Source organism: Mytilus edulis, chromosome 4, assembly GCF_963676685.1.
Source record: "Mytilus edulis chromosome 4, xbMytEdul2.2, whole genome shotgun sequence".
Classification (NCBI taxonomy): Eukaryota; Metazoa; Mollusca; class Bivalvia; order Mytilida; family Mytilidae; genus Mytilus; species Mytilus edulis.
In genome coordinates, this window is record NC_092347.1 from 45208244 (window position 1) to 45226232 (window position 17989).

General features: G+C 33.3%; 1 protein-coding gene and 1 long non-coding RNA gene across 2 annotated transcripts; one reads left to right on the forward strand and one right to left on the reverse strand.

Moving 5' to 3' along the window:
- The first annotated feature begins 4388 nt into the window (after positions 1–4388).
- On the forward strand, positions 4389–8279 carry LOC139519762 (DNA ligase 1-like). The gene is made up of 6 exons (XM_071312015.1): positions 4389–4487; positions 4718–4894; positions 5309–6079; positions 6668–6750; positions 7316–7607; positions 7838–8279. The coding sequence occupies exons 2-6, from the start codon at positions 4720–4722 to the stop codon at positions 8041–8043; spliced, it is 1527 nt and encodes a 508-aa protein (XP_071168116.1). The 5' UTR covers positions 4389–4487; positions 4718–4719; the 3' UTR covers positions 8044–8279.
- A 3192-nt stretch (positions 8280–11471) lies between these two features.
- Positions 11472–15853, reverse strand: LOC139519763 (uncharacterized). The gene is made up of 3 exons (XR_011663679.1): positions 15792–15853; positions 14317–14429; positions 11472–11802 (listed from the first exon to the last, which is right to left on the reverse strand). It is a non-coding gene; the product is annotated as an uncharacterized lncRNA (long non-coding RNA).
- Between the last annotated feature and the right edge of the window lie 2136 nt (positions 15854–17989).

Sequence of the window (17989 nt, forward strand, 5' to 3'; positions counted from 1 at the left end):
TGAATTCTTTATTTGATTAGTAACATATTTGAAATGGTTCCAGAAAAAAATCTGACAACCAAGTCAACAGATTGAAATCGTGCAAAAATTATTTGACAAAAATTGATACCTTCAACTCTATAGCCAAATGGGCCAAAACAATTGTAAGAATTTAATCATAGAAAAGTTATTCAGATGAAAAACAATGTCAACCAAACCAAAATAGAAAATAAGCTGTTTTAAATGGTCGATAGAAGTGGTTTAATGATTTAACTGAATTGCTAGGATCTGAACAATTGAGACAGTTCTTCAGTGATACCCAAGACAAAACAAATGAAAATCCACAATCTAATACAAACGTCAAAAAGCAGCTATAATTGAACAGGACAGAAACTGGACACATACATGTAGCTGGATTTACTAGTATATGAAAAGTGAAATTGGGGTATGATTGCCAATGAGACGAAGAGAAATTTTAAAAATTAATTGTACATGTATAAAAATTATACCTGTTTAAAAACAATGTCCACCAAACCAATAGAACTATAGGCTGTATTTTAGGGATAGTTTGATGATTTAACTGAGTTGATAGGACCTGAACAATTGATACATTTCTTCAGTGATAACCAAAACAAACATCTGAAAACCCACAATCTAACACAGATGTTGAAAAGCAGCTTTAATCAAACAGGATAGAAACTGGACATGTTCCTGTAGTTAAAGCTACTTGTATATAAAATGAGAAATTGTGGTGTGATTGCCAATGTCACAACTCTTTACAAGATGACATAAAATGACATAAATGACAACAGGTTACAACAAGAGCTTCTGTATCTAGTTATTTCAAAATCCAATCCATCTTTTTACCAAACACCACTTTCTACTATTCAAAAATGTGATTCTTCACTTTCACTTAGTAGCTCAGATTTTTTTGTGAACTATTTTACAAATTAAAGAGCAATATTTTCATGCTTGAAGCAGGGACGTCCCCTTTAATTAATAAAAGCAATAAAAACAATGTGTTCAAGTGTTTTCTCTCTCACCGATGTAGTTGAAGAACCAAGACTTATGTGAGCTGTTGACGGCCAATGACGGCAACAATGATAGATTATGATTAGGTCAGTTTCGTTTCTGGGAAATCACTAGTGATAGGTCAATGATATTTTGTATGCATTGTATAAACTTTGGCACATCTGATTTCAATAGAGATTGCATAACCGCACCCTTACAGTCAATGGTCTATTGACAAAAACCTTTGCATAGTTTACATGGAAATAATGTGATAAGGTCAGTTTAAGGGGTATCACTGGTGGTAGGTAATTAATATTTGAAAAATTGTATTAGAATTGGCAAATCTAACTTCCTTGGAGATTATTTGGCCCCTTTGGTATGGGCTTTGCACATTGTTGAAGGCCGTACGGTGACCTGTAGTTGTTAATTTCTGTGTCATTTGGTCTCTTGTGGAGAGTTTTCTCATTGGCAATCATACCACATCTTTTTTATATTTCGCACAAGTTACATGTTAAGGTTTCTGATTGAGTCAGTTTGAAGCAATCACTACTAGTACTAGGTTTATTATATCGTGACCCAGTTGTATCAAAATTGTTACGTCCAGTTTCCATAGAGTATTTGTTGGCACTGTCACTAACTCCTGTTCTTTCGACTGAAACTCTTGCACAGTTTGCATGTGACAATTGGTCATAATTTCAGTTAAAGACAAAATACCGATGGTGAATCAATGCTATTTGATATATGGAGTTGTATAAGCATTAGCACATCTCGTTTCCATTGTGATTGTGTGATCCCGATCTTAAATCATGATTACGGACAATTACTTAAAAATGCTTCCACCAACTTTTATGAAACTTTGTTAAATTGTTTATTTCTATTGATGTAAGCTCCCTTTCAATTTTTTAAAAATTTCAGAATTTTCGTTTCCACGTTATGAAGTTTTATCCTTTAAAGAGGGAAGATTTTCCAGTTTTCGGACAATAACTCAAAAAATGCTTACATATTCTTTAATGAAACTTTGTTGAATTGTTTATATCTAGAGACATAAGCTCCCTTTCGATTCTTATAAATCTCTGATTTTACGTTTCCGTGTTATGAATTTTTATGCTTAACAAAGGGGGTATTTTCCAGTTTTCGGACAATCACTCATAAACATATTCACAAAGTTTAATGAAACTTTGGTGAATGTTTATATCTGTTGACTCAAGCTACCTTTCAAAAATTAAAAGAAAATTAACAACTATAGGTCACCGTACGTCCTTCAACAATGAGCAAAGTCCATATCGCACAGTGAGCTATAAAAGACTTTGAAATGACAAATCTAAAACAATTCAAATGAGAAAACATACAGCGCAATTAATGTACAAAAAAAAATCATTTAAAGCATAAAGAAACACTTAAAGGGCAACAGGGTATCATGCGCTTATAGCGCAGCTCTTTATTGTCTTTAGAACAGTTTAAAGGGAACAACTTATGATTAATGGATTGAATTTAGCACACCTAGTATCCTGATCCGTGGAGGAATCCAAATCCCGAGGAGTAATTACAAGATCCGAATCCCACCTAGCATAATCCTATTGAGTAAAGAAAAAAAAAGTTAAAATCATTTGTGCTTTTTTATGTCCATAACTACAGAAATTGATGGCAATCTATTTCAACAAAAATGATCGGAAAGTCTAAATCGACTGATATGCCAACATGGCTTAAATCGTCTGCGGATTTCTTAAATTTACTAATTTTTGGTAAAACCATAAGAGATGAAGACAAATTGTATATTGCAAAAATTATCAAGATCTGCGAATAATCAATATTTCAATAATTTCAGTCGATTTTTTGGAGTCGTAGCCCAAAAAGTCGGTTTTAACCAAAATAAACCTTAATGTTTAATTAGAAACTAGCAAAACCAAACGATTGATTACATCAACGTACAGAACGACTGGAAAACAAACAACGTTGTGTGTTTGCTTATCATAATTAAAAATATAATGGATGAACAGAAATTTTAAATAGCAGACATGATCATCATGACAACTGAGATTTACAAATTTATAAACATGGTTTTAATCATCGCCGACGACTTCTTATGGGAGTTATTACCATTTTTGTGGCATTTCCCCCATAACTATATAGAAGAAAAGACTAAACAAAACAAGAGATTTACAAACTTGTCAACATGGTTGAAATCGTCCATCAACTACTTAAAAGAGTTTTGTCCTTTATGATGAGTTAATATACTTAGTTTTCGAAAAACAACTGTGTTAGTTTAAGAACAATTATAAAATATAAAAAAATGATCAGCAAAACAAGATCTGTAAACCAATCAACAGTTATCAGAATAGTCGTCTTCTGTGTTGTACCAATTCTGACTTATTAACGTTTTTTTTAATATCTTTTGCTTGATACGATGCTGTACATTCGGATGCGATGCTGTACATTTGTGTCTCAACTCACAATTCCATTCATTAAGCGTTTAACTGTTAAACGCTTGCCTTCTCAAATGAAAATCTCCGCCTTATCATATACACATACTGTTGATAGGTCAATATTGCCCTCTTTGTCGTATTTTGGCACAATTGTTCGGCAGCATTGGTTTTTAATGATCTTCAACTTCTTATTTAATTTTTTGCTTTCCATCTGTAATGCTTCTGGTGAGACAAGAGATTTATGTAGACAAAACGCTCATCTAACATCAATATTATAAGCCTGGAATCTGTAAAAGTTTTTACGCAAGTTTAGAAAGATTCGTTAGTTTGAAAACGTCGTTAGTCTTTAATTTTCTCTGTAGTCCGTTTGTCTTTCTGTCGTTTTTTATTTTTAACCTGCATCACCAAAGTCAAAAGCAAGTCTAGTAATCGCTAGACTCCATTTAGCCTGGTGGGCCTTATGTATAGATAGTGTGGTCCAAGTTTTCTTGGTGTCTGTGAAAGGGAAATACTTAATATTGATCTGCTCGACTCAATTCGTCAGCCTGGAGGACCTTATGTAGAGACTCTTGCCCAATTTATCTTGCTTTCCCTTTTTGTTTTACGATCAATACTTTTGAATGGGGACATATGGTAAGAACTCCGTTTGATCCTAAATTGGATCCTAGATTTGATCCCCCCTTGAATCTAATTCGCACGAGGAAATGAATTACTATTATGGTCATCGTTATATTATCAGATTATTACATGGCATTTTTCATATCACATGTATTATCAGCCCTAGGTTCAATATCAGCACAAGAGCCGCATGAAATACTTGCCACTGGACATAAAGAAACCAACAACCAATCAATGAATTAATTGACTGAAGCTTATACAGTAACATATAAATATTTTTAGTTGATGGAAATGGCAGAACTTGGCTTCTGCACCGAACACAATTCTTAACGTCATAAACATAGCCGGTGGTAACGTTGTCGTCGACTTGTCGCCGATACAGCAAAGCCGATTAATTTTAGCGCTTTTATTTTGTGTTCATCGGTAAATCGATCGAAGTAAAAGGAAGAAAGTGTGGTGAGTATATATGTGTTTTGTACCTTTTTGAACTCGGGTTTTCTGTCCTTTCTTTGTTTGTTGAAATATAAAAGAGTTAGTACAGCAGACGGATATTTTTGGCTGTTGGGTTCCTATTTAGATTATTTTTAACTCCAATACTGTTTTATTAACTTTGTGTTGATCGTTTTTTTTTCAACTACAACGTATTTATTTTAAAAATTTCTAACGATGTATTCTTTTTTATACAGATATGGACATGTCATCAAACTTTAAGGATGACAAGCCGAATCAGCAGGATGTTGTCAAGTTGTGTAGGGGCATTATAAGTGTAGCTCAGTTCGAACTGGCACTTGAAAGGTGGGAGCAATTAGAGGAATCTATAAAGGTTGCAGAAGCCAGAGAAGCAGAACTAGCAAAGGAATTAGGTAATGATTTAGTTGACACAGCGCATGTCATTCGGTGCTGCATCTTTATCTGTTGGTATAGTGAAAACTTTAAAATTTTCTATAACGTCTCCGTTTAGTTATGTTAGACACAATATAACCCTTTAACACAGCTTTTATAGTGTATGTCCCTGGCACACCTTGTCTTTCGTATCAATTATCAGAAATGTAAATCCAACTTAATGCCTCATGTCGGGCAAATCTCCAAATTCAAAAATATTTCTCCCTAGCCAGCTAAAGTTTTTTAAAGAAAATGGTGGATACTTTTTGAAACCAGACAATTTGCGTTGTCATTTTGAATTTTCCTCATTCCGCTTACATTAATTGTTTTTCGTTGTTGTTGTTTTTTGTATGTACGCAGTTTTTACAAAATAACCCTTTCTATTGTACTTGAAGGAAGATACAGATATGGGGACAAGTTTGATGAAAAAGAAATGTCAATTTTTAGCAGAGAATTCTCTCCAGCGAAGCAAAGTGTTGCCGAATTCAAATTTACTCTTAATGAGTTTGAATGCATCGCAAGGAGTATAAAGGAATCGGAAGAAAAAGATACAAACGAATTACTCAAGGAAGATTTAAAGAAAACATCAGATGAAACTGGTACAGAGGACAGTGAGATTGTAAGGACAACATCGAATGAAACTGGCACAGAGGACAGTGAGATTGTAAGGATAACAGCAGATGAAACTGGTACAGAGGACAGTGAGATTGTAAGGATAACAGCATATGAAACTGGTACAGAGGACAGTGAGATTGTAAGGATAACAGCAGATGAAATTGGTACAGAGGACAGTAAGATTGTAAGGATATTACCAGCAGATGAAACTGGTACAGAGGATAGTGAGATTGTAAGGACAACATCAAATGAAACTAGCACAGAGGACAGTGGGATTGTAAGGATAACAGCAGATGAAACTGGTACAGAGGACAGTGAGATTGTAAGGATACCAGCATATGAAACTGATACAGAGGACAGTGCGATTGTAAGGATAACAGCAGATGAAACTGGTACAGAGGACAGTGATATTGTAAGGATAACCGCAGATGAAACTGGTACAGAGGACAGTGAGATTGTAAGGATGACAGCAGATGAAACTGGCACAGAGGCAGACGAGATGACCGATTTGAGAACATTATTAGACCAGAACACTTGCACTATATCACCAGGTATATTGACAACTGCACTAACTTAAACAAATTGTCCTCAATTGAATTCTTAAATCAGAATCTGTTTACTGTTAATTTCTATGATTTGCATTTCGTAATACGATTCATTTTGTAAGTTTTGATGGTAAAGAAACTAGCGACACAACCAACTAAGTCAGAAATACTGATATTCAATTTAAAAATTGACAGCTTAGTCTGGCATACCTTAACCGTAGTCTGGTAACCTTAACCTTAGCCTGAAACCTTAACCTTAGTCTGGTAACCTAAACCTTAGTCTGGTGTCCCGTATCTTTTTATAGATTTACGGTCTGTTGTATATTTTCTATAAGTTAAGTATTTATCGATATTTAATTATGACAGTCGTTGTACATGTAGCTTCAGTACTAGTTGTAGAAGTAGTTATAGTAGTAATTAACTGAAAATGTTTGCATCTAAAAAGTGCTAGATAAATTCCCTGTTCAAGAAATATTAATGTAGTTTAGCAATTTTACATGTGATCCGCTTTTTGGAGTCTTTTTCCAATTATATCTTAATTTACATTTTCAGATTTCATTTATTGAACATTAATAATGAGTTTTGATTTTTAAGATTTGATGATACCAAAAAGGCGTGGACAAATAATTGCAGTTAATCCCTTTATAACGAGGAATTTAATCAATTTCAAATATCGGGTACGTAACATTAAATCTTAGTACACTCCAACCAACAGTTACACTGAACAAGAGTTTACAGCAAAATGCATTGAGTGTGTAGGTAAAGGTTTTATCTTTGGTTAGCTTGCTTACTAGCTGAACTGTTAAATCATTTTTAGGTAAGGTATTCTACCCTTCGTTAAGAGTAGACAATAATAGTTCAACATGTAACAAATCTATTGTCTGACCACAACTCTCCGATACCTAACACTGACCGGCAGCTAGAATTCTAGAATTATTTTTTTGTATAACTCTCATATTGTACACCTATACTGACACAAATAAATACATAGCAGGTTACAGATGTTAGAGATATTCAAAAATAAAGTTGGTGACTACACCGGCGAAACGTTAAATCGCAATTTTTCGAAAAATACACAAGAAACGTTGGTCTATTTCCCTCATAGCATCTAATTTTTGAACATACTAGTAAATAAAATCCAAATAAAGTTAAGACAAACAAATCTGACATTTTAAACGTAAGAAGACAATTAGAGGTTCGCTGCACAAGACAACGTGTGACTTTAACATTCTTACATTTCAGGAGACAAATCAGCCGAGTTTATTACAAAAACAAAATGAACAGATTGAAAAAGAAGAGATACTTAAAACCAAAAAAGAAACGAAATTGGAGAAGAAAAGGGTAAGGGAAGAAGAAATGATCTTTAAGAAATACCTAAAGGTAGCCAATAGGAGGATGAAACAATACAAAAAGGAAAGCAGGAAACAGCTGGAAAAGGAAGAGAAGGAAAACAAAAAGAAAGTGAAAAGGGAACAAAAGGAGCGAGCAAGTCTGGAAATGAAAGAAATGAAAGACAGAAAGAAATTAGAGAAAGGTATTTTCTACAACCTACTGATTATTATGCTTGGATTGTTTTCTGATATGATTATTCAAAATGTTAAATTGTTTTTAGATAGAAATTGATAGGCCAGATAGAAAAAATCTATCTATATAGTACTAATTTGAGAATAAAATATCTGTTTTTATTACTGTATAGGTATAAAAATCCCTCACACTCTATTTGATTGATGTCCTTTTTTTAAATCTATATCCACCTTTTTTTAGGAATTAAGAAGAAAGGAGAAACAAAAGAAGAAAATAACGTGGTAGCTATACTTGAACATATGGACATTGCCATGCAGAAGAATAAAGTTGTTGTCGTAGATTTTAGAGATGATCGAAAGGGAATTGAAAAGAAAGAAGAAAAGAAAAACACAATTTGCAAAATAGTACAGGATGTGTTCAGATATTTGATATGTGCAAAGAAGTGATTTAGACATTGAAGAATTTGTTATTTTAAATTTTAGCTACTAGTTCATGTATATGTGTCAGTTTTATCTCAATACATACAGTGGGTTGCTCATTTTTGCCATAATTTCCCATTTTTTCTGCAGTTTATGTTCAGGTGTATATGTTTTTCAAGTGTACTGATATTTCTAATTTTTTTTTCTCTCCATATATAAACCCATTTTATGTTGCATTAACAATTTTCATAGATTTGTACTTTTTTTTTTTTTTTTTTACGTCAGTTGCAAATGACAAATATCTGTCTTTGATCTCAATATTGATTTTAAATTCATGAAAATAATAAAAAAAAATCTTTATTAAAATTGTTTTTTTCTTTTCAAGTCGTGTCCAATATAGCTGTGCAAGATAGCTTCCATATATTAAGCAAAATTCACAGCACAATACAGCACAGGTAAACTTAATATTATATACAAACAATATTAAATCACTACGACAGAGAACATTCAAAACGACCAACCTGCATTAACAAGTTTGTTTAAAGGAAGATACCAAAATTTCCCTACATTATTCACTTTTCTGATATAACAAATAATTATTGTTGTACTTATATGAAAGTTTGTGGTCTCTTTTGATAATTCCATCAGTAAAATTTTCGTAGGAGTGATTTCAATTTCACCACTTGGTTCTATAGCTTCCTTGTGAACAGCAACCATATATCAATGGTTGGTTAAACCTCGTTTTATAGCTTGCCATACCTCCCAATTGCATGTATTATAGATGTTAATGTTCCGATCTTTTACCAAATTGGTTGAGCAACTCAAACAGACATTATTTGACTTGGCAATTTTTGTGATCCAGCGGCTAATTTGTGAAAAAAAATTGAAAACAACACGTTTAATAATTGTTTGCGTCCGAATCGCTTTTCTGGATTTACCTTCACCAGGAACGCTCAAAGCCAAACATTTGAAATCCGAAGATGTATAAGTACTGAAACCGTTTAAAAAGAGCTATATGTCAAAATACCTAATAGCAAAAAAACCAACATACATCATAGTCATTGTCAGACACACATATATCGATCGTAAATAGATCCCTAAACCAAAACAAACAAAAAGCAGTAAAAACCGAAATTAGTGGGTGCACATACATCTAGCAACGCTAAATGTCAAATGCCCAAAGGGGCATATACATGTAGTACACTGACAAATAAATAATATGATATACATCATCATCACAGAGAATTTGCGTTTTTTCACAGAACCCTGTCTCATTTATTTTTTGCTCAGAATAAGAAGATGTGGTATGAATGCCAATGAGACAACTATCCACCCAAATTCAAATAAAGTGGGTGTTATCAATTATTAGCAACCGTACCGTACCGCCTTCAACAATGAGAAAACCAATACCGTAATAATCGGCTATAACAAGCCCCAGCATGAAAAATATGAAACAACTCAATTTAAAAAACTAAAAGCTTAATCAAAACTATTAATTAACGAAAAACAAATATGACAGACATAAAAAAAAACACAACAGCCACTAAAATACAGGCTCCTGATTTGGAACAGGCACAGACTTTAAAGGGTAATTACTTCTTAATTGGTCAATTGACAATTTTGGTCATACGGACTTATTTGTTGATCTTAATTTGCTGAACATTATTACTGTTTAAAGTTTATTTCTAACTATACTCATATTTAAGATAATAACATAAAACTTCAAAATTTATTTAAAATACTAGGACATTAATGATCTCCTGTATGCAAACATTTATACCCGAGGACAAAGGAGATTGAAAATGTGTAAAATGTTTTAAAATATTTCCTTTTTGTCTTTCATGCTATTTGAGTCCAAAGCCATGAGTCTAAAGTATGTCCAGAATTTCCTCCGAAATGCTCTTGAATAGTCTGCCATATTGCTTTCGTAGGTGTTGCATCACGCTGTGTTTAAGAATGTGGAGGTGCGTCAGCGAGGTTTTGTTTTGACGGTATATAGAACCGGTTAAAAATAATTGAATATTTAGTTTAGTGTATACATATTCAATAGATGTAAGGGACGCGGACCATCATCAGTGTTAATGTAAAGCTGATGTTTATTGTTAAATTTGGTAGCAATTCCGTATTTTAAACAAATTAATTACGTTTATTTAATTCTCTATCAGCAGGACAAACACACACATACAAAATCTGTTTGAAGGTGTTTCAATGACACAAATTCTGAAATGTGTAATTGCACATGCTTTGTCTATAGTTTTATATCAAAGCTACTGGTAATGGGATTGTCTATACAATGTTTATGAATCTAAAATGAACATGTTGCTATAAATAGAAGTGCCTTTATTATTAGCATTAGAGTTATACCACTCTTTCGACCTATCACTAAGGAAAATTACAATTAAACATCTTATTTAGACACTGACAACTCAATTAACAAACTTATAAAAGGATTTCTATATGTTGGTAGAAATTAACTGTTTATATAATAAATCATATGTCTCTGATAATATCAAAGAAATTCAACAAAAATTTGTCCATACATTTAATGTATGGACAAATTTTTGTTGAATTTCTTTGATATTATCAGAGACATATATATACACATATGTGTATATATGTCTCTGATATTATCATGGATATAGTACTAACTGACTGATCAGCAAAATTTAATGACTGATCAGCAAAATTTAACTCTGTCCCTTTGTTAATTAATGTTAAAGCTATTTCAGAGCGTCTATTTTCAATTGCAACATGTAGGTGAGTCTTTAGTGTATAATTGTGAAAATGAAACACTAATAGCAGTTAATAATTTCGGTCCCTTTTTGCTAAATATAAGCACATTGAGTGCTTGATTCCACTTGTGTACTCTGATGCTGAATATGTATACTATTTTATTCAAATAGGACCAGCAACATATGTAATAAGTCAGAGAAAACATTTCAACAATAATTTATTCAGCATGTTAAAAAAAAACAAATTAATGAGAATAAACATATACACATGAACGGTATAAGGTTTTATAGGGCTACAGAAAGACATATAAAGAGGTCTAGGTAAGAGTAGTTGGTTTAAAAAAATCATCTATCAAAGAGGGACGAAAGATACCAGAGGGACAGTCAAACTCATAAATCGAAAATAAACTGACAACACCTGACCAAAAATGAAAGAAGACACACAAACAAGCAATATAACACATGGCACAACATAGAAAACTAAACAATAAGCAACACGAACCCCACAAAAAACTAGCGGTGATCTCAGGTGCTCTGGAAGGGTAAGCAGATCCTGCTCCACATGTGAAATCAGTGTAAAAAACCAGAGCTGTCAGAATGACTGTTAACCGAATATTTCAACATTTTATTATGTCCAGACATTTTCGCCAATATTGAAGATGACCTCCATTTTGTCATCAGTAACAACATATTTAAATTTGAATGTTTCAAGAGTTAAGGCACTGACTCGACTGGAAACGCCATTTTTCATTCGTTCACGATTCTCCAAAACGGTGACAACGAAATTCATCAACTTGACCTCCGAAATATTTGTATTTATAAGACTGTGAAATAAACATATTCCCTTGAAACAAAAAACAAGTTTAGAAGATATTAGTTTATCAAATTAACCAATCACTGGATTGTAGACACAGGCGTCATGTATTCCTACCTCCCATTCACATGTCTGGTTTTGTACCTTTTTACATACACCATATTTCAGTAGGCAGTCTGTGTTGTATCCAGGAAGTGTATTAAGCAAACATTGTAGTTTTTTGAACGAACGGCTTTCTGTCTGTAAAAATTACAAAAAACATAATCTTTTAGTTATTAAATTTTAATTTACCTTTACAACATTAAATTAAAAATAATTAAAATGTAGAATAATCAAGCAACAAAGAAAAAAACATGCGTACATTTATCACAAGAAAAATATCTTGAAGTTCGTCTAGGATAGAAGTATAGACTGATTATAAATAATATTCGATGAAAATGAATGGAAGAATAGCGGCAGGAATAAATAAAGGTAAAACATGTATCATATATATTTCGCATTCTCTTTTCACAATATATCACGGACTATCTGTACGGCAATGCAATTGATAATAAAGCAGACCCGATGGAGGTTTTCGAAATGGCATGCATATTAAATATATCCGCATTTCTCGTATTTAAAGTACTGTTTGCTTAAATGTTTATGTTTCACGCACATATAACGGAACTTTGAACACTTATCATATATAAGTGGGAAGTACAGCTAGCTAAATAATCAGGTTTAAACCACAATTTTCTTCACCAAATGTCTGTTTAAAGTTAGGAGAACTAATATTGTTTTCTAGCCGTAAGATCCCATTGGTTGATATAGTAAAGCGTTTATTTTTGTCAGGTTTATGGCCTCCACTGGTTTTTTTTAAATTTACATTGGGTTTCAGTGTGTTTTCTCCAAAAGCAATATACCATAAAGTAGGATCTGCCTTTTTTCACAAGCAAATATCAATTCATCAAGTTGATCGTTCCACGACCGACAAAACAAGACATTCACGATGATATAAAGTGAACTAAAATCGCGTTTAACACAAAAAATTTATCATTCAATCAAATAATATGAAAGTAGCTTTACTCCACTAATTATCTTTAAAACATAGAAAAGAGATATAATAAACGGTATTTAAGTGACATGTTGACATCAGTAATTGTATTTATGAGGTTTATATCCCAAGTGCTTGATTGACGAAGAGCAGGGGGTCACCGTCACCGGATAACACACCTACCATTATCGACATTTTTAAACTATCACCAATAAAAGGACTCGTAAGTGAACTGGGACGTACATAAACAGTATTTTGAAAACAATCTTATGTATTTATTGTTAGATTACCCCGTTCGCTTTAAGAAAAAAAATATATTCCGAGACAATAAAGAAAACAATTCTGAGGGATCATCCAGAACACCCGCCGGGTCATTGAAATAACCCGGGAATTCCGAAAATGACCCGATTTCACCCGTATTTCTAAGCCTTGAGATTGATTTCATAAGTAATATTCCTTTGAAATACCGGCAAATTCGTAATTCTTCCATGAACAGGAAGTTCATCTAGCTATGTAAACTGCAGGGGCGGATCCAGCCATTTTAAAAAGGGGGGTTCCCAACCCAGAGTAAAGGGGGGGGGGGGGGTTCCAGCTATATGCCCCCATTCAAATGCATTGATCGGTCAAAAAGGGGGGGGGGGGTTCCAACCCCCGGAACCCCCCCTCTGGATCCGCGCCTGAACTGGCAAATTAAGTGACCCATTACTTAATTTCACTTGACAGCTTGGGTGTCAAACACACTGTTAATTAACACCAATTACCTTAGCTTTAGGTCGTAAATAAATTGCACCATTGGTTTACAAACTGAACTAGAGTTACTTCCCCTTATTTGTCACCATTCAAAATTATTCCTTATATTTACGTTTTATGGGTGAAAAAGATTAAATCATAAAAATAAAAAAATCAAATACATATTGAAAAAGAACATTTTATTATTTTTATACCTTTATACAATTTTTAAAAAAAAGTTGAAAATTATTTTTTACATTTATACTTCCTTTAACTGTATTACGATATTTTATCATAGTCTAATTTCCTTGATTAATGAAAAATAGCTAGTATGGTTAAAGGCTACATAGTCAATAGTCTTAAACATTTAAGAATTACATTATATTCTAGTGTTTGATGATTGTAGTATTTTCTCTCAAAAAGTAAAGCACATAAGACTGAGTTACACAAATTTATAAAAACTTTAAAAGTGCAATGAAATAATATTTAATAAGATTCAAAATGACTTATCAAATTAAGTGAACATGCATTGATGTTTTGGTATCTTTGATATACATTATAAGAAAATGTCCCATAAAAACTGAAATTCAGCTCGAAAAAGTTCGTACGCTTTATGACCTGAGATTTTATTCTTCAATGCAGGTCATGACCTGCATTTTCATCGTCACAGATTGACAGGTATGAAAACAGTATTTGTTTACAATGAAAGCCGAGTTAAATAGCTTTGTACATCCGATGCGCATTTCTAGACCTTCAATCATTAACTCCCAATCTAGACATTTGAAGGTAAGATATATAGGAATATCTATAAATGTTTTGGATCTAAATAACCACAAAGGACTTTAAAAGAATGGCAAAATTTAGCTCCGATAACACTACCTGAGGGTTTTGAAACCATATTGTCTTTTTTCTTTCTTTCTAATAATCAATTGGGTTTTGGATTTTAGAAATATATGTTATAAGTAATTTCACTATCTACGTATACTACTTACTAAACATTCACAAGAGTAACCGCCTCTCAAACCTTTTAACTGATAAGATGTTCGCCCTTGTTCTTTGTGGCTGCATAAACCAAATGTTAACTGGCCATGGTCATTAACTCCACCTGAAACGTAAATATTCATAAAGAACGTTTGACTTATATACTAGACATAAGTGACTTCAATGATTTTTCGTTAATTAAGTTTTTTTTTAAAATTTTATACAGTACAAAAATAGAAGGTTATCAAGACGTACAGTACATCACAAAATTTTAAATATCTGTATGCATACATTTAAAGAAAGGTTTTGTTAAAATGTGCTTATATCGCACACACCGTTCGGAATGACGAATTTGACGGCATTTTGTATACATATGAACAGATACTATAACGAACAAAACTTTCGGAGAGGCAAATGTTTTTTTTTAGTTTTCTGCTTTAATCAAATCAAATCCACATTCTGTGCAACAAGACGGAGGGTAATTAAGGACCGTTTTAAGCATTGTCCACACAGATATGCTATATAATTGTGCTAGGACTGTTTTTGGTTCAATCTACACTGGTTGTACTAGTAAAAAATATTTGCTATTGTATATATGTCCTATCGTTTATTAATTCACGAAAATAATATTTTGTTCTCGTGATATTCGTTTTTCGCTTGCGGCCATCAGGATTCATGTTTGGTGAACTTGTCGAATTCATTCAGACAAAGAATTATTGTTCAGAAATATTGTCTTATTAAAGGTGACAGATTTATAGAGTTCTGCACGTAGTACATGTCCATGCCATTTACAGACATTGTTTACAAGGAAGTGAATCTTACAAAAAACAATAATGAGGGAGAACGACTGATATCGATGCTTCAGAAATTTTACGAACACTGTTTTGAATTGGTTGTTCGATACGATGTGTTGGTATCTCAACTGACTTGCAACACGTTCTCGCAGTCTTAGATCTTCAGATACCAGTATTTATGTTCGTCTGATCTGTATTTTTGTCGAGTCTGCGGCATTTATGTCGACAGAGCGAGATATAGCTATCCTATATTCCGTCGTCGACGGCGTCAACATTTTGTCCCAGTTTGTTGTTTTAGTATTTTTAGACATCAATAACTCTGGAGGGCCCTCATGGGGTTTTTGATTATGTGATTACTTGGCCGTTTTTTTAATGATTATTAGATTATTAAGCCAAATATTTCATGATTATTTGATTACCTAGGACAGTATTTTTAGTTTATGATTATTTGATTACTAAAGATAAGCAAATATTTAATGATTATGTGATTATATTGGCAAAAAAATGGTGATTAAGTGATTACTAGGACCCCCCCATGAGGGGCCTCACTCTGGCGAGCCATTACTCCTTTTTCGAGCCGACATCCTTTTTAAAATGCATATAAATGTATGTAGTTACGCTTGTTTGTGAAAAAAATCTACATACATGCAATGATTAATGAATTTAAACCACAAAAAAAAACAATATACCACCTGTTATTGTAAGTTCAGTGTCTAATGGTAGATATCCTCCACAAAGTGAACCTGCTGCTCTAACATCGCCTGGATTTAATACTACGTTTACAGGTACCTGATGCAGTGAAATAAAAAGACAAAATGAATACAATTGTTTATCGATGTTGAAATTCTATTTCTTCATTCTCAGTTGTTTTTATTAATCTATACCTATAGTACAAAATTTACCACAATTGTAGTTCTGAGTGAGCATTCGTTTGGCATTTTTAAGTTTTCAAATGTAAGTAAAAATGCAACGTTCTTGTACAACGTTGTGAAATAGTGGGAATTTAGTAAATATTGAGTTCAAGAACGTTTTGAAATTGGTCGTGATGTAAAATAGATTCAGATTCAATAGGCCCTCCTCTTCATGAAATAAAAAGTTCAAAAGAAAACTAGTTTCCTAGATCTAGATCAATTAAGTGTGTAAGTCTATACAATTTAGGTTTTCGTTTATCGGAAAATGCATGCGGTCGTGTTAATGTCTATTAATAAGACTTGAGTGGCAATCTCCAAGGCAACACCATATAACATATCTAACATGTCTAACATTTAACACAAACAACAATAATACTAAGTTGGATTTGCATCTCTTGGCAAATGAACTTAACAAGTTGCTTTCTTTAAAAAAAGAAATGCAATCGTAAACCCAAATGCTTGTTTGGCATTATATATATATTAGATAATTGTTTAATAAAGATGTATTGTTTTATATTACTTTTGTTGTGCATAAGAATTAGAAACTGACATTGCCTGTTTACCTAATGTAATACCGGCTTCACACATCAACGTATAGATCCGACGTACGTCGTCCGTGGTAAAAAAAATCATGCACGCTACCAATACGCTAGTAAATTTGATGCATTCAACCTGTCAATCATATCTGTATCGTGTGCACAACGACCTAAAACGTGTATTGGGTGTGCGTAAAGCGTACCTATGCGTTTCTCCTAGTCTTTCTACATTCCCGACTGCAGGTCTGTCTATATGTGAATGTTTGTCAATACGTCTGTCACATTCGCCCGTCTGTTTACATGTTTACCAGTCCGTCTATGCCCACTGGTTCGTCTACATGTTCACTAGCTTTGAAATAGCTTTCGGTAAGTGCGATTATTTCAGTGATTTGTGTCTATTGTTTTTATGTAAGTGATTATTGTGCACCTTACCCATATTTTTAGGGACGCGAATTGCAACTGATATTTTACAGTTTTTTTCTTGCGATGTGTTGTCCTTATGGTTTGGTTCATTAGGGAGGGTTGGGTTTATGGCCACCACATTGTTTATATACCAATGTCCATTCTAAAGCCAGGAACATGTAGTACACTGGTTGTTGTTCATAATTCATGTCGGTCAAGTTTTTTTCGTAAATTATTTTGTTATCAATAAGGCTATTTAGTTTTGTTTGATTTTTGTTTTTAAATCTTAATGGTCGGGGCATTTAATAGCCGACTAAATAGAGTTTTTTTTCATTTTTGGAGGCCGCTCGGTGGCCTTTAAAGACTTACTACCACGTCATTGTAACTCTGGTTGATACTTGTATCATTAGTGCTGGACCATGGTCGATCCTATGCACCTTTGAGGCAGGCGGGATATTTTTGTAGATCTTGTACAGCTCAAACTAATGGGAGTAGTTCCTGTACTTCTATGTCTTGTCCCATGTTGCATGGTTGGAGAGGGTGTAATATCTTCTGTAGGTTTGATGAAGTTTCACCCGTATCGGACTTCTTCTCCTAAATGAAAGCTTTAAGGCGACGAGTATTTTTGTATGCAATGTGCCCTTCACGTGTCTCAAACTTATCTGTAGCGTTTTCAACGCTCGTGCAAAGCTAGTGTATATTATGTACGTGCAGTTTACAGGTATACGCTTGACAAACGCTTGAGCTGAATGAAATTTTTTATGTTCCATTAAAATTTTCCTGAAGGAAAAGCGTTCACCAAGCGTATACCTTTGCTTTTCGACGTTCTTCAGACTTATGGAACGCGGGTTTAAATGCTTGCGTAGCGTTCCTCTGGTGAGCAACTAAGTTACGCATACGATGATACGGACTTTGTTAATTTTCTTTTTTGACTGATTATTTTACATTGTCTTTTCGGGGCCTTTTATAGCCGACTATGCGGTACGTGCTTTGTCTGTTGTTGAAAGCCGTACGGAGACCCATAGTTTGTACTTCTGTGTT

Excerpts from the sequence above, each read along its gene's own strand:
- LOC139519762 (XM_071312015.1), top strand. The coding sequence starts at position 4,720 with ATGGACATGTCATCAAACTTTAAGGATGACAAGCCGAATCAGCAGGAT. Across the intron at positions 4,895-5,308 it reads AGAACTAGCAAAGGAATTAG|GAAGATACAGATATGGGGAC; the intron begins GTAATGATTTAG and ends TTGTACTTGAAG. Across the intron at positions 7,608-7,837 it reads CAGAAAGAAATTAGAGAAAG|GAATTAAGAAGAAAGGAGAA; the intron begins GTATTTTCTACA and ends ACCTTTTTTTAG.